The 23,443-nt window shown below is 41.8% G+C and overlaps 2 protein-coding genes across 2 annotated transcripts; both read right to left on the bottom strand.

Moving 5' to 3' along the window:
* Positions 1–9,795: 9,795 nt before the first annotated feature.
* Positions 9,796–10,056, bottom strand: LOC121370192 (RNA-binding protein 12-like). Its single transcript, XM_041495308.1, has one exon. The coding sequence runs from the start codon at positions 10,054–10,056 to the stop codon at positions 9,796–9,798; it is 261 nt and encodes an 86-aa protein (XP_041351242.1).
* Positions 10,057–18,177: 8,121 nt separating this feature from the next.
* Positions 18,178–19,386, bottom strand: LOC121370191. The gene has a single exon (XM_041495307.1). The coding sequence runs from the start codon at positions 19,384–19,386 to the stop codon at positions 18,178–18,180; it is 1,209 nt and encodes a 402-aa protein (XP_041351241.1).
* Positions 19,387–23,443: the final 4,057 nt, after the last annotated feature.

Below are 23,443 nucleotides of genomic sequence, written 5' to 3'. Positions count from 1 at the left end.
TGTACCATTGTCTTCTTTCATATCACATTCATCTAATGTTAGGACCAGTCTCCTGAACAAGTTCACTGGTACCATTGTCTTCTGTCATATCACATCCATCTAATGTTAGACTCAGTCTCCTGAACAAGTTGACTGGTACCATTGTCTTCTGTCATATCACATCCATCTAATGTTAGGACCAGTCTCCTGAACAAGTTGACTGGTACCATTGTCTTCTGTCATATGACATTCATCTAATGTTAGGACCAGTCTCCTGAAAAAGTTCACTGGTACCATTGTACCATTGTCTTCTTTCATATCACATTCATCTAATGTTAGGACCAGTCTCCTGAACAAGTTCATTGGTACCATTGTCTTCTGTCATATCACATCCATCTAATGTTAGGACCAGTCTCCTGAACAAGTTCACTGGTACTATTGTCTTCTGACAATGTATCACATTCATCTAATGTTAGGACCAGTCTCCTGAACAAGTTGACTGGTACCATTGTCTTCTGTCATATCATTTAATGTTAGGACCAGTCTCCTAAACAAGTTCACTGGTACCATTGTTTTCTGTCATATCACATTCTTCTAAAGTTAGGACCAGTCTCCTGAACAAGTTCACTGGTACCATTGTTTTCTGTCATATCATTTAATGTTAGGACCAGTCTCCAGAACATGCTGCAGGGTATCAGTGTGTATAATGTATGTGTGTCCTCCAGTCCACCAATCTGTACATACATATATACTGGAATAACTAGTCACTCATAACCAGGATTGTTTTCATATGTTCTCAGTAATAAACACAACATATTACTAAATGGTGTAATGTTGTGTGATCGGGTGCTTGCTATCACCATTCACCTTGTGTGCATTAAACATGTCATCATAGATTGGCTAACCTTCAAAGAGAGTTTCCAGTTACAGATCTATATTTCCAGTGTTAAATATATCATAAAATATCTGTCGGTCCATCAGTCCATGTTGCTGTCCACATACAGTTTTGGGGTATTTTTTTTCACCAAATGACATCACCGTGTTTAAAGAGAGTTTTCAATTATATGTCTATTTCCAGTGTTAAATATATAGAGAATAATCCATGAGTGGCCATTAGATACCATTTATCTCACAAGTTTTAAAATTTATCTAACGAGCAAAAATGAGTTTGATACATTTTTAAACGAGTTGTGCGATAAATGGTATCGAACAGACACAAATGTATTATTGTATTTCTTACATATCCTCAAAAACCAGGTTGTAAGCAAATTGTAACATCTTTTTCGACTAAAAGTTATTTACACTTGTAGCTAATGTATGCATCACCCATGATTGTCAGGTTAACTATATGTCACAATGTAATTGATTTCCATCGTGTAGTTTTTCATTGGATGTATGGTAGTGGTGACCTGGTCATCACCTAGGAGCAGCCAGTCGTATGTCTTGAAATTGTTAACACACGTACATGTGTAAACAACCATGTGTTATCAAAAATAATGCATGGTGTTCTCACCAACGGGTGTGTAAGAAATAATAAAATATTATTGTGAAATCTTTATAATTTTTTTGAATGAACAGAACTTGGGTTTTTAATAATTATCTGCAGAAGTGAACAAAACAAAATGTTATATTGATATTAATAATGGTGTGTAGTGGTTTAGGCCTACAATGTATATAGTTTCTTTACATGCATATAAAAAGTGTTTAAAAAAATGTTTTTAGAAAACATAATATGTATGGTAGTAAATAGCATAATAAAACTTGGTGTCTGTTATCAAGTTTATGTCTTAAGAAATATACTGATAGAGAGAAATAAGGGAACACACAAATAGTAGCCTAACATCAAATATTGAAGTCTGCTACCAGGACCCCTAGTATTGGCAAGTCGACTGTGTTACTAACATTCACTGCCACAGTACTGACATATACTACTCAAAAGAATTTAAGGGTCAAAAATTTATAACCAAATAAGTTTCAGAGTGTATTAGATTGATGATGTAAACTACACCAAATTTTTTATTTATTGTTCCATATTTACAAAAACCCACAAATAAACGTCACTGTATACAAGAAAGTCACATGACATGCTGTCAAAGTTGAAGGTTGTCAAATATGGATTTTACACATTAGAACATTCGTTTAATAGTGTGTGAATCCACCCCTGGCGTGAATACACTCGACACATCGTTGCCTCATGCTGTTGATCAGACGTCTGAAGAACTCTTGGGGAATGGCCTGCCACTCTGCCATAAGAAGTTGACCCAGATCATGAAGGTTGGCTGGAGGGGCATGGTTATCCCGAACTCTCCTGCCTAATTCGTCCCAGGCGTGCTCTACTGGGGCCAAGTCAGGCGAATATGCTGGCCAATCCATCCTGGTGATACCTTGTTGTCTGAGAAAGTCCGTTACCACCCTGGCGCGGTGGGGTCTGGCATTGTCATCCTGAAGAACTGCCCCGCCGCCAATCTGCTGAAGGCCTAGGAGAACCAACGACCGGATAATCTCATTCAGATAGCGGATTCCATTCAGATTGTCATCCACCACATAGAGGGGGGTCCTGTGGTGGATAGAGATGCCGCCCCACACCATGACGCTGCCACCACCGAACCGGTGACGTTGTCTAACGTTAACGTCAGCGAAGCGCTCCCCAGGACGTCTGTAGACACGAACCCGACCGTCGTTGAACTGGAGACTAAACCTGGACTCATCAGTGAACATCACTCGACCTCACTGAACACGTTGCCACCGCAGATGAAGCGTGCACCAGTGACGTCTGGCCGTTCTGTGACGTGGTAGGAGTGGTGGTCGAACAGCCTGGCGACGGCAGCGTAGATTATTGGCTCTCAGACGATTGCATATGGTTTGATCAGACACTCGAGTTCCAGTCGCAGTCCGCAGATTGTCACGTAATCGGCGTGCAGTGGTTGTGCATTGACGTAGAGCCATATTGGTGATGTAGCGGTCCTCTCTATTTGTAGTGCTTCGGGGTCTTCCTGAACGTGGACGATTTCGAACAGAATTCGTTGCTTGGTCCCTTTGCACAGTCGGCCAACGACACTCTGACTGACACCAAGTCTCAGAGCAACATTTCTTTGCGTATTGCCATCCTGAAGCCAAGCAATAGCCCTTCCTCGATCTTCGATAGTCAGTTGAAGTCATACCATTGTCGAATTTGGAGTGTGCACCGTACACGAACGCAAGCTCCAATTATACGGAAATTCAGCATTGGGAACATGGAATACACACGCAAAGTGTGCAAATGAAGCGCTTTGTGAAAAAGCAAGTTATGGGCACTTAGCAGACCTTTCGCTTTCGCCGTAATTTACGTGCTAATGTAAGCATGTTTTCGCCATTAGAACTAGTCGACAGTGTCAATGACAGTGGATTTTAATTCATTTATGGGTTGCTTAGACCCACTTTCGTCAAAATGGAACAATACCATGCGTGACATTATGGTCTAGCTAATATAATTGACATTCAGAAAATAATGTCGAAAATATCTTCTGACCCTTAAATTCTTTTGAGTAGTATAGTACTGACATTTAGTCTCAATATGACATCTGTGTGTTTTATACAGGTATAGCTACTGTAATAGTAAATTAAATTTAGTCTCAAATACTATATGTTCCCTTTTCCAATCAGTATAATTGTCATTTTTATTTTCTATAGAAATGTTCTACGGATATATAGCAGGCAATATTATTAAAGACAGGAACTTGTTTATATATATTACAAAAGAAATACTTTGAATAAAAGTTCATAAAATATAAAATAGTGTCTTGTAATATTAATTCATTGCTAGGACACATAATCAAATGTTAATAGCTGAAGCCTTAGAGTAAAGGCTAATAATGAGTAGAAGATGTTTTGTCATACATGTTGTTTTTGTTGCAGATATACCATGCTGTTATGCCATGTAGGATTTAACACGAATAACACTTTGTATATTTTCAGATGCCGTATTGGTTTGAGGGTTTGATTGTATACATGTCGTACCTCATGTCTATAGGTAACACAGTAAACCCAGGTATGTACTAGTCACTGTAGTGTTGACATTCACTGAATTATTGATTAATTACAACATAGACAATAATAATAATTTATTTGTTCTATACATCGCAATCCCATTGGAATGATATCTGAAGTGGAGAAGGGCACAATCTCTATTGGTGGCACACTCTCTAGTGAGGGTACAGTCTCTAGTGGGGGCACAATCTCTAGTGGGGGCACACTCTCTAGTGAGGGTACAGTCTCTAGTGGGGGCACATTCTCTAGTGGGTGGGGGGCACACTCTCTATTGGTGGCACACTCTCTAGTGAGGGTACAGTCTCTAGTGGGGGGGGGGGGAGGCACACTCCCTATTGGTGGCACACTCTCTAGTGAGGGCACAGTCTCTAGTGGGGGCACAATCTCTAGTGGGGGCACACTCTAGTGAGGGTACAGTCTCTAGTGGGGTCACATTCTCTAGTGGGTGGGGGGGGGGGGCACACTCTCTATTGGTGGCACAATCTCTAGTGATGGTACAGTCTCTTGTGGGGGCACAATCTCTAGTGGGGGCACAGTCTCTAGTGGGGGCACACTAGCGGGGGCACACTAGTGGGGGCACAGTCTCTAGTGGGTGCACAGTCTCTAGTGGGGGAACACTCTCTAGTGGGGGGGCACACTCTCTAGTGGGGGTCACACTTTCTAGTGATGGTACAGTCTCTAGTAGGGGCAATCTCTTTAGTGGGGGCACAATCTCTAGTGGGGGCACAATCTCTAGTGGGGGCACAGTCTCTAGTGAGGGTACAGTCTGTAGTGAGGGTACACTCTCTAGTGGGGGCACACTCTCTAGTGGGGGCACACTCTAGTGGGGGGGCACACTCTCTAGTGAGTGTACAGTCTATAGTGGGGGCACAGTCTCTAGTGGGGGCACAATCTCTAGTGGGGGCACACTCTCTAGTGAGGGTACAGTCTCTAGTGGGGGGCACACTCTCTAGTGAGGGTAAGTCTCTAGTGAGGGTACAGTCTCAAGTGGGGGCACACTCTCTAGTGGGGGTAAAGTCTCTAGTGGGGGGCACACTCTCTAGTGAGGGTAAGTCCTGTAGTGAGGGTACAGTCTCTAGTGGGGGTACAGTCTCTAGTGGGGGCACAATCTCTAGTTGGGGCACAATCTCTAGTGGGGGCACACTCTAGTGAGGGTACAGTCTCTAGTGGGGCACACTCTCTAGTAGGGGGGGGGCACACACTATTGGTGGCACACTCTAGTGATGGTACACTCTCTAGTGAGGGTACAGTCTCTAGTGGGGGTACAGTCTCTAGTGGTGGCACACTCTCTATTTGTGGCACACTCTCTAGTGGGGGCACACTCTCTAGTGGGGGCACACTCTCTAGTAGGGGGGGGGGCACACACTATTGGTGGCACACTCTCTAGTGAGGGTACACTCTCTAGTGAGGGTACAGTCTCTAGTGGGGGTACAGTCTCTAGTGGTGGCACACTCTCTATTTGTGGCACACTTTCTAGTGGGGGCACACTCTCTAGTGGGGGTACACTCTCTAGTGGGGGTACAGTCTCTAGTGGTGGCACACTCTAGTGGGGGTACACTCTATTGGTGGCACACTCTATTGGTGGCACACTCTAGTGAGGGTACAGTCTCTAGTGGGGGCACACTCTCTAGTGGGGGGCACACTCTCTAGTGGGGGCACACTCTAGTTAGGGCACAGTCTCTAGTGGGGGCACACTCTCTATTGGTGGCACACTCTAGTGAGGGTACAGTCTCTAGTGGGGGCACACTCTCTAGTGGTGGCACACTCTGTAGTGGAGGCACACTCTCTAGTGAGGGTACAGTCTCTAGTTGGGGCACAGTCTCTAGTGGGGGTACACTCTAGTGGGGGCACACTCTCTAGTGTGGGCACACTCTAGTGGGGGCACACTCTAGTGAGGGCACATATTCTGGTGGGGGGGGGAGGAGGCACACTCTAGTAGGGGGCTCTCTCTAGTTGGGGCACACTCTCTAGTGAGGATACAGTCTCTAGTGGGGGTATACTCTAGTGGGGGTATACTCTAGTGGGGGCACACTCTCTAGTGAGGGCACATATTCTGGTGGGGGGTGGGCACACTGTAGTAGGGGTGCACTCTCTAGTTGGGGCACACTCTCTAGTTGGGGCACACTCTCTAGTGGGGGCACACTAGTGTGGGCACAGTCTCTAGTGTGGGCACAGTCTCTAGTAGGGGCACACTCTCTAGTGGGGGCACACTTTAGTGGGGGCAGAGTCTCTGTTGGGGACACACTTTCTAGAGGGGGCACACTCTCTAGCGGGGGCACACTCTAGTGGGGGCACAGTCTCTAGTGGGGGCACACTCTAGTGAGGGTACAGTCTCTAGTGGGGGGCACACTTTCTAGTGAGGGTAAGTCTCTAGTGAGGGTACAGTCTCTAGTGGGGCACACTCTCTAGTTAGGGTACAGTCTCTAGTGGGGGTAAAGTCTCTAGTGGGGGCACATATTCTGGTTGGGGGGGGGGCACACTTTAGTAGGGGTGCACTCTCTAGTTGGGGCACACTCTCTAGTGGGGGCACACTCTCTAGTGAGGGTACAGTCTCTAGTGGGGGCACAGTCTCTAGTGGGGGTACACTCTAGTGGGGGCACACTCTCTAGTGAGGGCACATATTCTGGTGGGGGGCACACTCTAGTAGGGGTGCCCTCTCTAGTTGGGGCACACTCTCTAGTGGGGGCACACTAGTGTGGGCACAGTCTCTAGTGGGGGCACAGTCTCTAGTAGGGGCTCACTCTCTAGTGGGGGCACACTTTAGAAGGGGCAGAGTCTCTATTGGGGACACACTTTCTAGTGGGGGCACAGTCTCTAGTGGGGGCACACTCTCTAGTGAGGGTACAGTCTCTAGTGGGGGGCACACTCTCTAATGAGGGTAAGTCTCTAGTGAGGGTACAGTCTCTAGTGGGGGCACACTCTCTAGTTAGGGTACAATCTCTAGTGGGGGCACAATCTCTAGTTGGGGCACAATCTCTAGTGGGGGCACACTCTAGTGAGGGTACAGTCTCTAGTGGGGCACACTCTCTAGTGGGTGGGGGGGGGGGCACACACTATTGGTGGCACACTCTCTAGTGAGGGTACACTCTCTAGTGAGGGTACAGTCTCTAGTGGGGGTACAGTCTCTAGTGGTGGCACACTCTCTATTTGTGGCACACTCTCTAGTGGGGGCACACTCTCTAGTGGGGGGGGCACACACTATTGGTGGCACACTCTCTAGTGAGGGTACACTCTCTAGTGAGGGTACAGTCTCTAGTGGGGGTACAGTCTCTAGTGGTGGCACACTCTCTATTTGTGGCACACTCTCTAGTGGGGGCACACTCTCTAGTGGGGGGGGGCACACACTATTGGTGGCACACTCTCTAGTGAGGGTACACCCTCTAGTAGCGGTACAGTCTCTAGTGGGGGTACAGTCTCTAGTGGTGGCACACTCTCTATTTGTGGCACACTCTCTAGTGGGGGTACACTCTCTAGTTGGGGTACAGTCTCTAGTGGTGGCACACTCTAGTGGGGGTACACTCTCTATTGGTGGCACACTCTCTATTGGGGGCACACTCTCTAGTGGGGGCACACTCTCTAGTGGGGGTACACTCTATTGGTGGCACACTCTAGTGAGGGTACAGTCTCTAGTGGGGGCACACTCTCTAGTGAGGGTACAGTCTCTAGTGGGGGTACAGTCTCTAGTGGTGGCACACTCTAGTGAGGGTACAGTCTCTAGTGGGGGCACACTCTCTAGTGGGGGCACACTCTGTAGTGGAGGCACACTCACTAGTAAGGGTACAGTCTCTAGTTGGGGCACAGTCTCTAGTGGGGGTACACTCTAGTGGGGGCACACTCTCTAGTGTGGGCACACTCTAGTGGGGGCACATATTCTGGTGGGGGGGGGGCACACTCTAGTAGGGGTGCACTCTCTAGTTGGGGCACACTCTCTAGTGAGGGTACAGTCTCTAGTGGAGGTACACTCTAGTGGGGGCACTCTCTCTAGTGGGGGCACACTCTCTAGTGAGGGCACAAATTCTGGTGGGGGGGGCACACTCTAGTAGGGGTGCACTCACTAGTTGGGGCACACTCTCTAGTGGGGGCACACTCTCTAGTAAGGGCACATATTCTGGTGGGGGGGCACACTCTAGTAGGGGTGCACTCTCTAGTTGGGACACACTCTCTAGTGGGGGCACATTCTCTAGTGGAGCACACTCTCTAGTGAGGGCACATATTCTGGTTGGGGGGGGCACACTCTAGTAGGGGTGCACTCTCTAGTAGGGACACACTCTCTAGTGGGGGGCACACTTTAGTGGGGGCAGAGTCTCTAGTGGGGACACACTTTCTAGTAGTGGCACACTCTCTAGTGGGGGCACACTTAGTGGGGGCACAGTCTCTAGTGGGGGCACAGTCTCTAGTGGGGGCACACTCTCTAGTGAGGGCACATATTCTGGTTGGGGGGCACATTCTAGTAGGGGTGCACTCACTAGTTGGGGCACACTCTCTAGTGGCGGCACACTCTAGTAAGGGCACATATTCTGGTGGGGGGTGGGCACACTGTAGTAGGGGTGCACTCTCTAGTTGGGACACACTCTCTAGTGGGGGCACATTCTCTAGTGGAGCACACTCTCTAGTGAGGGCACATATTCTAGTTGGAGGGGGGGCACACTCTAGTAGGGGTGCACTCTCTAGTGGGGGCACACTCTCTAGTGGGGGCACACTCTCTAGTGAGGGTACAATCTCTAGTGGGGGCACAGTCTCTAGTAGGGGTACACTCTAGTTGGGGCACACTCTCTAGTGAGGGCACATATTCTGGTGGGGGGCACACTGTAGTAGGGGTGCACTCTCTAGTTGGGACACACTCTCTAGTGGGGGCACATTCTCTAGTGGAGCACACTCTCTAGTGAGGGCACATATTCTAGTTGGAGGGGGGGCACACTCTAGTAGGGGTGCACTCTCTAGTGGGGGCACACTCTCTAGTGGGGGCACACTCTCTAGTGAGGGTACAATCTCTAGTGGGGGCACAGTCTCTAGTAGGGGTACACTCTAGTTGTGGCACACTCTCTAGTGGGGGCACACTAGTGGGGGCACAGTCTCTAGTGGGGGCACAGTCTCTAGAGGGGGCACACTTTCTAGTGGGGGCACACTTTAGTTGGGGCAGAGTCTCTAGTGGGGACACACTTTCTAGTGGGGGCACACTCTCTAGCGGGGGCACACTTTAGTGGGGGCACAGTCTCTAGTGGGGGCACAGTCTCTAGTGGGGGCACAGTCTCTAGTGAGGGCACATATTCTGGTTGGGGGGGGGGGGGCACACTCTAGTAGGGTGCACTCTCTAGTTGGGGCACACTCTCTAGTGGGGGCACACTCTCTAGTGGGGGCACACTCTCTAGTGAGGGTTCAGTCTCTAGTGGGGGCACAGTCTCTAGTGGGGGTACACTCTAGTGGGGGCACACTCTAGTGGGGGCACACTCTAGTGGGGGCACACTCTAGTGGGGGCACACTCTAGTGGGGGCACACTCTAGTGGGGGCACACTCTCTAGTGAGGGCACACTCTCTAGTGAGGGTACATATTCTGTTGGGGGGGCACACTCTAGTGGGGATGCACTCTCTAGTTGGGGCACACTCTCTAGTGGGGGGCACACTCTCTAGCAGGGGCACACTCTCTAGTGGAGGCACACTAGTGGGGGCACAGTCTGTAGTAGTTACACACTAGTGGGGGCACAGTCTCTAGTGGGGGCACACTCTAGTGGGGGCACACTCTCTAGTGGGGGCAGAGTCTCTAGTGGGGACACACTTTCTAGTGGAGGCACACTAGTGGGGGCACAGTCTGTAGTAGTTACACACTAGTGGGGGCAGAGTCTCTAGTGGGGACACACTCTCTAGTGGAGGCACACTCTTTAGTGGGGGCACAGTCTCTAGTGGGGGCACACTCTCTGTTGGGGGCACACTCTCTAGTGGGGGCACACTCTCTGTTGGGGGCACACTCTCTAGTGGAGGCACACTATCTGTTGGGGGCACAGTCTCTAGTGGCGGCACACTCTCTGTTGGGGGCACACTCTCTAGTGGAGGCATAAGCCAGATTTGTATATTTATACAGAGTAAGACAAATAGACTTACATTTTCATTCTCAAGTGGGAGGGCACAGTCTCCCCTACTATCCCTCCACAGTTGCTATGAGTTTAGACTTGAATTGAGATCCAATTTTAACACTAACCTAAAACTGTCCTTCATGTAGGGTTCACAGTAACCCCTACATTTCAAGAACTGGTAAAGTTGTTTGCATTTGTTTTGTACCATCAATGGCAGACAATCTTCATCTGGTGTAGTATACACTGACAGTCAGGTTCCAAGGTTAAGATAGGTCTGGCTACACATTTTTAAAGCACTAAGATATTGTAAAACCATCACAGCCTGTGACGTCACTACAGCACACATCATAGTAATGATGTAGCCTACAATGGTTTTATGATATCATAGTGCTAAGACAGATTTGAAAATACAGCCCAGGTTTTTCATCTTGATGATAGTCAAGTTCTAAGATCAAGTCCCATTATGAGTGTGAAGCCAGTTCTGTAATGTTAGCTCACTTAAAGGACAAGTAACACAACTCCCTGGTGGACTTCTGTCTGTTACTGCCAACTTCCAGGCTTCAGGACGTAAAGACCCAGCCATGGTTTAGGTCATTTGCCAATTTCCAGCACTGAAGCCACAAGCTGGGTAGTGTACTCTTAAAACATTTTCTTTTCCATTATTGTGTGAATCTTTGGTAAATATTAATATAAGGTTGGTTGTACTCAGTCTTATTTTACAATTTGATTGAGCACATGTTAATATTATGTGCTCACTTGATGCACGATCGGTCTAGGATCGATCTCCGTCGGTGGACCCACTGGGCTATCTCTCGTTCCACCCAGTACACCACGACTGGTATATCAAAGGCCATGGTATGTGCAATCCTTAATCCAAACACATGTAAATCACCATTCAAGATATTAATCATGTATGTTACAGCTATTGTATTGAAAATAATTGTTTAATTTTGTATAATAATCAGGCCCAAATTATAAAATACAGAGTTGTAATTTAATTATGAACTAAATGCTAAATTTCACAAAGCTATAATTATGTATGTATATAAAATAACCATTCGTGTACCAATGGAACAAAGCTAGGAGTGATCCAGTGTATTGATGGCAGTGTGCTGTTAGGGTGATGACATCAACTGTTCAGCTTCACTTCTTAGTTTCATTCATGCAGTGTGGTACATTATTTTTTCTTTATGTGCCCAGCATATGATCTGCCTTTAAATCCTGGAGGAAACACTCATACCCATGTAAAGATAAGATTTAAGCAATATTTTCTTAATACAGCATTCATTATATTCATATACATGTTTATATTATGATACATGAGCATGTTACATACATCAGAATACATGTCTAAACTATGATACATGAGCATGTTACATACATCAGAATACATGTCTAAACTATGATACATGAGCATGTTACATACATCAGAATACATGTCTAAACTATGATACATGAGCATGTTACATACATCAGAATACATGTCTAATGTATAATACATGAGCATGTTACATACATCAGAATACATGTCTAAACTATGATACATGAGCATGTTACATACATCAGAATACATGTCTAAACTATGATACATGAGCATGTTACATACATCAGAATACATGTCTAAACTATGATACATGAGCATGTTACATACATCAGAATACATGTCTAAACTATGATACATGAGCATGTTACATACATCAGAATACATGTCTAAAGTATCATACATGAGCATGTTACATACATCAGAATACATGTCTAAAGTATCATACATGAGCATGTTACATACATCAGAATACATGTCTAAACTATGATACATGAGCATGTTACATACATCAGAATACATGTCTAAACTATGATACATGAGCATGTTACATACATCAGAATACATGTCTAAACTATGATACATGAGCATGTTACATACATCAGAATACATGTCTAAACTATGATACATGAGCATGTTACATACATCAGAATACATGTCTAAAGTATCATACATGAGCATGTTACATACATCAGAATACATGTCTAAACTATGATACATGAGCATGTTACATACATCAGAATACATGTCTAAACTATGATACATGAGCATGTTACATACATCAGAATACATGTCTAATGTATAATACATGAGCATGTTACATACATCAGAATACATGTCTAAAGTATGATACATGAGCATGTTACATACATCAGAATACATGTCTAAACTATGATACATGAGCATGTTACATACATCAGAATACATGTCTAATGTATAATACATGAGCATGTTACATACATCAGAATACATGTCTAATGTATAATACATGAGCATGTTACATACATCAGAATACATGTTTAAACTATGATACATGAGCATGTTACATACATCAGAATACATGTCTAAACTATGATACATGAGCATGTTACATACATCAGAATACATGTCTAAAGTATGATACATGAGCATGTTACATACATCAGAATACATGTCTAAACTATGATACATGAGCATGTTACATACATCAGAATACATGTTTAAACTATGATACATGAGCATGTTACATACATCAGAATACATGTCTAATGTATAATACATGAGCATGTTACATACATCAGAATATATGTCTAAAGTATGATACATGAGCATGTTACATACATCAGAATACATGTTTAAACTATGATACATGAGCATGTTACATACATCAGAATACATGTCTAAAGTATAATACATGAGCATGTTACATACATCAGAATACATGTTTAAACTATGATCAGGGCTCGCACTGTCGGTAGCCAAAGTAGCCATTGGCTAATTTTTACAAAAATGGCTAATAACATTTGCAAGTGGCTAAAATTTTGGCTAAGCCATTTTCTGTCTTCTGATGTGAACAAACGGTTACATAATCTATCCGACACCTCAAACATAATAATACTACCAAATATTCAATTAGCGTAATAGCCATCTCGCGACCAGTAACGAGAAACGGTGTCATGCAGAATACAGCGTAGGCCTTATAATGTTTGCTTATGTTAATAATCACGGTTATTAATTTTAACGGCATGCATTCAACATGTATGACAGCAATGTCTGGAAGATCTGTAACTTGTTATTTTTACTTTGTAAAATCTTTGAACCAAAGTAATAAAAACAGACCGACAATGCGTGTCAATTTGAATACACATGCCAGTTCAGGGCCGAAAGACACGTAGGCCGTCTCGAGGGCCGAGTTCAGCCAGACTGAACAAAAACAAAACGTTCGCTAGATTGGTTTGTGCGCTTCACGTTAAACCAAATGGACACGACGATCACCAGTCAAATAGTTCACGAACGTTAGGAAGAACGTTCGTTGGCTGAACTGAGGACAGCTCTCGGTGCGAATATACATCACGCTTCAGAGTCAGCCGACAACCTCGTGTCAAGAGACATCGTTGCAGACATTAAACAATACGATGAATACCTAACTGCATTTTTTTTTTATTCCTTTGTCTTTGTTATTTTCGTACCCATGGTCGAGGGCATGCATGCAGATCGCGATCACCGAAAATGAAAATGCAGTATTTAAATTGTACAAATTGCAGTTAAATGTACACTGAATAAAATTAGTTTACAATAATCATATTTGTTAGATAATTTTAGATATAAATTTGTAAGACTGTGAGGTGACATTTAATAAGTTAGCTGGATTTTAAAAAGACCGTAAATTTTAATTTGATTGAAGGTTGGGTTTTTTTAATAAATGGAATATACTGTGAAGTTGGCATTCTCAGCCGAGGTATTTTGTAAGCATAAATCACAACAAGCATTTAACACGACGCTGAAATCAACAGCAACAACATGGCACAAATTATGAAATTGTTTGGGGTGGGGAATTGATGGGTCACTTTAAAAAAAAAAAAGCAATTCAAACTAACATAAAGATTGCTATTTAAAGAAATAATGAGCTCTATAAAATAAAATAAAACTAAAAAAAAACCTCAAATTTTTATTTGGGAAAAAATAAAACACAACACCCTCCATAAACATCCACCCACCCCCATATTTCTGTATGTTTGTTAATTTAATGTCATAGGCCTTAGAAGTGGGGGTGGGTGTATGGGTACTGGCTTCAAACTCTGAAGATATTGCATAACCCCATTCCCACCCCACCTCCCCTGAAAAATCGAAGTAATATATTAACTGACCCCATTGAGGTTTTGTTATTCCAATTTATTCAAGTTTGTACACAATTAGCTGAAAAAGATACATTTTCATATTCATATATAAATACTCTATACAGTACTGTGTAAAACAAATTTGGATAAAGCATTTTCAATATGGCTAATAAAAATTCCATTTGGCTAATATTTTGGCTACAGGTATTTTTGATCCAGGGTGAGCCCTGTATGATACATGAGCATGTTACATGCATCAGAAGTGATGGTGAAGACACCTTGTTACAGGTTGACCTTCATGCCGGGCATTAATGAAACCCCTCAATAAGGAGCACTGACTAGCCACTGCACTTCTCTGTGGCCGTAATTCGGTTTATGTTTGGCATTATCAGAGAGCTCTTCCAGCCATAACCGAGCAAACTGAGCCTCACTTGACCTTACACAGTGTTAATACTCAACGCATCCTTGGTACCTCCATAGTTTTCATGGTCTGGGGCAGCAATTCAATTTGCTCAAGTTTAGGTCTTTATGAGCTTCACTAATAATGATGAAGATCTCTTGTTGTCAGATGTGTGTCTCCTCACTGCTGCTTTACTACCAGGAGGCAGGTTTCTATATTGGGAACAAGACTTTCTCACAGTCCCACAATACTGGTGGTCCATAGACTCTAAATACTGAACTGAGGACAATGGGAATTACCTGTGATGTTAAAAAAACCCAAAACTAAATTTAAAAAAACCCCGAAAAATCTCACAGACATTTAACATTATATAGACAAAAAGAGTAAATTTTGTTTTGACATTACAAACATGGATGATGATGAAATGAGTGGTGGAACCACAGTATTTCCATTTCAGTATGGGACTACTTGACATGGCCTGCCCCATGCTTGCTGTCAGTAAGCTATATCTCAGTATCACCCAAAGCCAGGGTACACAGACCTGTAATATTTATTACATTACTCAGATGAGGTGTAAACTGTCATGGAACATGTCTCTCTATTGAATTGTTTTACCTGTTTAATCAGTGGTCAACAACTGCCTTCATAATCATAGTGCTGTTCTGTCTAGGAAAATATTTGTAAAAGAGCTGCATATAGCTGCTATTTGAAAAACAAAAGGTGCCGTGGCTAGTGACATACCACTCCAAGTTACCACCTGACACTTGTAACCAATTTAACACTAATATTTTATCACTAAATTACTTAGTTTTCTAAATATACCAAAATAACAAACACAATGACTTTTGGCCCAACAATTGTTTAAGAAATTTAACTCTCTGATCTAATAATGTGACAGTAACAATTTTTAAGCTCACAGTTTAATGACTTTTGTAATAGCAGTTGGTTAAAAATGTGTTGTATAATTAACTAACTGTTTACTGTTGCTACTTGTCCCATACACAGAGAGTACTACATACATGGCTATTAGACACTATTTATTTTACGAGTTGTTTGAAAATGTGCCTAACACCATTAGCTGTCCTCAGTTTCCAATGGAATTGCTGGCAAACTCTGTGAATAGAATCTAATTTAGAATGCAGGAGCAGTATCAACTGCCACAGGCGAACCAGAAGGCTTACAAGTTACTTTGACATTTGTGAGTCTCAGAGAAACCTTGAACACCACTGAATGAGGTGTGTCCTGGAACAAGAGTATAGTGTAACAATACACTGAGTCTGATCAGTATAGCAATACATTGAGTAATTATTAACAGTATAACAATACACTGAGTCTGATGAGTATAACAATACCTTGAGTAATTATTAACAGTATAACAATACATTGAGTGTGAACAGTATAGCAATACAATATGGTATTAGCAGTATAACAATACACTGAGTATAAACACTATAGTAATACATTGAGTAAAGTATTAACAGTATAACAATATACTGAGTGTGAGCAGTGTAGCGATACATTGAGTAGTATCAGTGGTATACTAATACACTGAATATGAGAAGTATAACAATACACTAAGTATGACCATTATAGCAATACATTGAGTATTGTATTAACAGTATAACAATACACTGATTATGAGCACTATAGTGATAAATTAAGTAAAGTATTAGCAGTATAACAATCTATTGAGTGTGAGCAGTATAGTAACTACTAGCAGTATAGCAATACATTGAGTATAATATTTGCAGTATAACAATACACTAAGTAAGAGTATTATAACAATACATTGAATATTTATAGTAACATATTAACAATAAAGTATATTAACAGGTTAATAATACATTGAGTGTAATATTAGTGATATACTGAGTGATGTAGTTGTATTGTATAGTACTGTATAGCAGTATAATAATGTATACTGTACAGATGATATTTCAGTGAAAAGAGGAATATTGACTAGCCATTGTGGATGCATTTATTCAAGATATCTCCAGACATTTCAATCAAAAAATGAGTGAATAATGATAAGAATATTTATACAAAATAATCTGAGACTTGTGTTCTGTATTGTCAATCTCCGTGGACCCCTCTTCCTGCTGACCCAGTGGTCCTGCCTCTGAAAATAATGGCTATGTCATTAGCTATATAGGAAGACATTGATCTTACTGAGATGGAACCCCCCGTCCTTAACAACATACAGACAGAATTGATTCCATCACGGATAACGCTGGAAATGAGACATCTGTGTCACTTTCTTATTAATAGATATATTACAGCAATTTATAGACTGCCGGTCATGTATTAGTACAAAGCAGGAAATTGCTGTTTGTGTAACACTGCTAGCAGTCTGTCTTCTGTAGGGGAAATTGATGGCTTCTGTTCGGATGCTCTCAGATACACACAGAAGTGGGAAATGCTTTTTGCATTTTCATGTCAGTGGCAGGAGCTCTGTTATCTTTGTAAAAGACGAAATAATGGGGGAAAAAACGCTACATAGAAGCCAGAATGTTTGAACCAGAAGTAGGTAGTCATTCAGTGGTATATTCATCATCTAAGATGTTATTATCCTGTATAGAACTGGGGTTTTTCATTCCTTCTAGTACCTGGTATAGCAAAGGTTATGGTATGTACTATCCTTTCTTTGGGAAACTATATAAACTATTTCTTGCAACTATATCAGTAAAAGTTGCTTATGTTGCCACAGGGCTTTTTCTACCTCTGACTAAGTATCAAAGTATATAGACAGTTTTCTTCAATGGGATACACAAGTTGATAAGGTGTGTAAAACACTAACTTAAAAAATAACTCTGCTAGCAAAAATAAAGAAGTATCTTCCTCTAAATATTAGAATACTTTATTTTAATGCTTATATTCAACCATTATTCGATTACTGCTTGACTATGTGGGGAAATTGTTCTAAATTAGACTTAGAAAGAATTAATAAATTACCAAAAAGAACAGCACGTATTATTTTTGACAAATCACCTGATGATCCAACTGATTTACTTTTTCATGAACTAAAGTGGCTAAAAATAAACAGAAGAGTTGAATATCAAAAAGCCATTCTTGTATATAAAACACTAAACGGACTTGCTCCTCAGTACCTCGGAGACCTGTTCAATGCAATATCACCAATTTATGAACTTCGCTCCACTAATGATAGAAATATGTTAGCTCCCTGACCAAAAATAGAGCACTACAAGAAAAGCTTTCAATTTTTTAGAGTTGGTATCTGGAAGAGTTTACCTAATGATGTTACAAATATGTTTAAATATATACTGAAAGGAAAAAGAAACGTTGGGTCAACTTTAAAGCCAGCAGATCAGATTGTATGACATGATATGTATAATTGTACTACATATCTATGAAGGACAGACACTAATGATAATACTGTCAATTTTATTATTGAAATGTGAAAGAAAATGGCAACATAATCCGATTATAAATGAGGGTACACCCCTATAATTGAAATTAAACACTCATAAAAACAATTCATTAGTATCCATCACATGTCATTTAATTCTCGTTAGTCTGTGTAGGAGTCCACTAGTGTCACTGGTCTCACTAGTACTGTGTGTAACCAGCCCATGCCTGTGTAGCTGCCCTGACCCTCCTGGTCATGGAATCCACCACAGACCCTGACTGAGCCACCCCCAAATCTGTCCCTCTCATGGAATCCACCACAGACCCTGACTGAGCCACCCCCAAATCTGTCCCTCTCATGGAATCCACCACAGACCCTGACTGAGCCACCCCCAAATCTGTCCCTCTCATGGAATCCACCACAGACCCTGACTGAGCCACCCCCAAATCTGTCCCTCTCATGGAATCCACCACAGACCCTGACTGAGCCACCCCCAAATCTGTCCCTCTCATGGAATCCACCACAGACCCTGACTGAGCCACCCCCAAATCTGTCCCTCTCATGGAATCCACCACAGACCCTGACTGAGCCACCCCCAAATCTGTCCCTCTCATGGAATCCACCACAGACCCTGACTGAGCCACCCCCAAATCTGTCCCTCTCATGGAATCCACCACAGACCCTGACTGAGCCACCCCCAAATCTGTCCCTCTCATGGAATCCACCACAGACCCTGACTGAGCCACCCCCAAATCTGTCCCTCTCATGGAATCCACCACAGACCCTGACTGAGCCACCCCCAAAATTGTCCCTCTCATGGAATCCACCACAGACCCTGACTGAGCCACCCCCAAATCTGTCCCTCTCATGGAATCCACCACAGACCCTGACTGAGCCACCCCCAAATCTGTCCCTCTCATGGAATCCACCACAGACCCTGACTGAGCCACCCCCAAATCTGTCCCTCTCATGGAATCCACCACAGACCCTGACTGAGCCACCCCCAAATCTGTCCCTCTCATGGAATCCACCACAGACCCTGACTGAGCCACCCCCAAATCTGTCCCTCTCATGGAATCCACCACAGACCCTGACTGAGCCACCCCCAAATCTGTCCCTCTCATGGAATCCACCACAGACCCTGACTGAGCCACCCCCAAATCTGTCCCTCTCATGGAATCCACCACAGACCCTGACTGAGCCACCCCCAAATCTGTCCCTCTCATGGAATCCACCACAGACCCTGACTGAGCCACCCCCAAATCTGTCCCTCTCATCAACACAAGCATCGGCAAATCTTTCCCCACGACATCGATACACGTGACATCGATACACGTGACATCGATACACGTGACATCGATACACGTGACATCGCCCATCTGACTGGGAAAATGTGTACCTTGATTCATCTGTGAACAATTCATTCGACATTGTCAACTTAATGGCGAGATTGGCCTCTCTCAGCCGATTCCTTACAGGTTTGGGGTGGATGGGACAATTGTGGGTGCCTATGGTGTTGTGAGCAGTTTCGGTGGCAGTAAGGTGACGAACGCGCAAATGCGCAAGCCTGATTGCTTGGTCCTCTCGGTGTGACGTTACACGTGGGTGCCCGGACCGGGGACAGTCAGCAACCCTTCCTGTAACCCATAAACGTGTTACAAGACGTTGTATGGTTCGAACATTCACACCAAATTGCATGGCAACTTGTCTTTGTGTATAACCTTGCATGAGCTGTGAAATTGCTTGACCCCTCTCAACTTTGCTTAAGCATGGCATAATGGCAATTAAAATTTTACCAAATAACGCATCGGATTGTGTTCTGTAACAGGTAACACAACAATGTGGTATGAGTTGTACCCCTGACTTTTGCACATGCTTTTGGTGATTTTCATTGTCTTGCCATACACCACTCTCTATCACACATCATTGAGTGTGGATTCAGGGTATAATGCACAATAACCCAATGAGTTATTTGTACAACTTCCATACAAATCTGCCCACTTATTTAGGAATTTTTCCATAATTTATGAACCAACATTTCTTTTTCCTTTCAGTATATTTAAGAAAAAAAAGTTCAAACACTTCTTAGAAACATGATTGCTCTTCTACATAATTATTTGATATCTTTTATGGTTGTATTTATTGTACATACATGTATGGGTTTTTTTTTTTTTTTTTTTAATAATTAATATGATTATTGTTATTATTATTGTTATAATTAGTAAGAAGGCCTCGGGGAGAATAGTCTAGAACTAACTGAGTTACCTTCTATAAATAAAGATTGTATTATTATTATTATTATTATTATTATTGTTATTATTATAACCATATGTCAAAAACAAATCCTAAACAGTCATAGTTTAAAAATGTGTTGATGTGTCATTAAACAAATATTCCTTTCTATAACCAGGTTGTCAATTTTATCCATCCATCCATCCATCCAGTTTCATTTTTTGAAACTGTTGATATAAATTAAACTTTGTGAGTGTGGATAGTGTTGGTCTTGCAACAAGAATCTACAGATTATTCAGCAGACAGATTTTTAGTACTGGAATTCCACCATTTTATAAGACCATTGGTTATGTAGGAAGTACCATCTTGTTAGGTAGATCACAGTTCAGTTACTGCACAGTGACATTGGCAGACAGTGATTTATAATAACAAACAAAATCTCTCTACCCAGTAGATGGAAATGAAGTTGGTATGTTCAGCATAGACAGGTTGTGTGGATGGTTTGTTACATTGATACATCCCACCTCTTTGTGAACAATCCAGGATCAATTACCAGGGACAGTTACAAGCCAAATATAGTTTGTTATCAACCATTTGCCTTTTAAATCGGATTTGTGCAAATTAGATTAATATTTTTTTCAAGCAATTTCATTTATCAAATCCACTTTATAAGATACTGAATTAGATTGTTCAAATTTGTTCTGGTTAACTTGATTCATTATAGGTATGAGTTGATATCATATCATATCACTGAAATGTGTAACCTCAATCTTAATGTAAACTAGGATATGTTGTCACTGTGTGAATGGCAGACAAGTCTAATATCACTGTACGTAACTATTAATGAGAATTAATGAGGAAAATTTAGTTGCACATTAATTGATCATGTTCCCATTCATATCTGCCGTTGCAATCTTTCACATCTATTAGCAGACTTGTTTCAATTACCACTTACTTTTAGTGTTTGCATGAACATGGGGAGAACGTTATATATCACATGCAATACATGGCACACTGTAATTACATTTCTCCTGATAATATCGCATGGAGAAACTTATTGATTTTGCCCAGATAATTCACTTTGCAATCATAAATTCATTGAATTCTTTACACTATTTCCTTGTTGTCCATCCCATTGTGAGGGTTTTCCAGTTTGTTTGGAAAGCATTCAAATGTGACCTCAAATTCCAGTCTGTGTATGGCCACTGGCAATATTTAATTGAAATGCGGCTGTAGACTATGATGATATTTCATCAACTTGATGGCAGGATGTTTGGATGCATGCCCCAGTGAACGTTTGTGGTGATGGTTTGACCACAGGTGATCAATAAAACATTTCGGATGAATTTATGTAAAATATTTATCCCTAAACCACATTTAACTTTCCAAAGCAGGTACATGTATGTATACATGTATATTTAATGTTTTTGTTTGTTTTTTAACAATACCACTAGAGCATATTGACTTACTAACCGACTGGATATCAAACATTTGGTAATTCTGACATTGTATACATTTAATAATATATGATAATCACAGGTGTTTAATCATGTGTGTGGTGCATTTCATTTGCCTTTAAGACTTAAATCCATAAAAATAAACACACTTTTAGTCAATTTGGACGGGTTTTTTTATTTTCTGTTACCTCTAAACAGCATTCTTTATTTTCATTATAATCAGTTTCATGGCTGGTATTATGGAATTCTATGGTATGTGTTTCTAATAAACAGGAAATGTTAAAGGGAGGGTCAACTCAAACAAGAGCCTTAAGTGTTGGAAAGATGCATACCCAGACCACCAACACATACTGACACTTTAACAAATGAAAAACACGTAATTTTAGAGTTATTAAAAAAACATGATTATTCTTGCCAACTGGGGGCAGCCATTTTGTTTTGTTTTTGTGACGTCCGGTGGTATAGCTTGGGGTGAAGTATCATCAGCTCTGTCCAACTCCTCTATGCACAGTGTAAACAAACGCTCTAATTTACAAGGCACTTCTCTTTGATCAACCTGATTTGTAAAACAACATAAATGACTTAATAGTATAATAAACTTTTTAACTAAATATATCTCAATTTGCATCAATAGAACGAAATGGAGTTATAGTATTTTTCTTTTTTTTAAAATTCCAAAGAAAAAATGCATATTATTAGGCCTATTGGTAGGGTACATTCGAGCAAAAACGACCACTCATGATACCCAAGTAATTCTACTTAATCAAGGGTTTTACAGAATTACTTACAGTAATAAAGCAGGACAGCTGATAATGTCCATTATGATTTGAGGTGTGTCCGCGTGGTTATCACACAATACCCTGTGATCTTAATAAAAGAGGCACTACTTTTTAGTGTGTCTAGACACAGTGTCTGGGGACTGTCTAAATATACACCTGCCAATCAGGAACCACAGGTAAAGACCACGGAAAGAAAAGACCAATTAACCAAGAAAACTCTCAGATTATTATTTCAGTACGTGGGTTAATTTATGTACAAAACATAATGCAGTTATTTCAACACTTTGACAGTGGTGGTTTATTTTGTATTGAAAAATAATATATACTTGTTGCTGGCTTACTGGGATAGATATTATTACAGAACATTACAATACATCCACAAAAATCAGGTATGTTTTGTTTCTTCAGTTCGAAGACTAATTCCTGACGTGACATGTTAGGTATTACGTAACCACCAGCTCACCAGATGGCGTATTCACTGGGATGGTACAAAATGGCTGCACCCCTTATATATAATAGCCGTCACATTTAAGCGTTTTATTAATTAACTATACGATTATACTTGTTGAAATTAAGCAATAATGTGCATTATGTATCGTTGAATATGCATACCAGGGCAAAAGCCTTAATGGTCCCTTCCTTTAATGTGACAATGACCATGAGAAACCCTTAAGCAGTCCTAATTAAACAATGATTTGAAGTTTTATTAAACAGACATCCTTGTCCTCTCCATTACCAGCTAGTAGCTACTGATGTTGTCATGGAAACACAATTGAGGGGAGTGGTTAATTTCTCCCTGTCTTAGATCATGAGGAGCCATTAGAAATATTGTGTAGTCATGTGACCAAGCAATAACGTCATATTGTGGACGCGACGTCATAGTTGCTTACCAGCAGTCTTAGCTTGGTCACTATGATGTAATAATTTTACATAAAGCCATATTGATAGCTGATGATAACTAGTTTAACGTGCCCATATACCACTAGGGTTTTGAACAC

This window comes from Gigantopelta aegis, chromosome 4, assembly GCF_016097555.1.
Source record: "Gigantopelta aegis isolate Gae_Host chromosome 4, Gae_host_genome, whole genome shotgun sequence".
NCBI lineage: Eukaryota > Metazoa > Mollusca > Gastropoda > Neomphalida > Peltospiridae > Gigantopelta > Gigantopelta aegis.
The sequence above is the reverse complement of the archived record's forward strand: the minus strand, read 5'-3'. Positions and strand labels throughout refer to the sequence as shown.

Bases quoted from the DNA above. Each gene is read 5' to 3' on its own strand.
- LOC121370192 (XM_041495308.1), bottom strand. From the start codon at position 10,056: ATGCCTCCACTAGAGAGTGTGCCCCCAACAGAGAGTGTGCCGCCACTA.
- LOC121370191 (XM_041495307.1), bottom strand. From the start codon at position 19,386: ATGAATCAAGGTACACATTTTCCCAGTCAGATGGGCGATGTCACGTGT.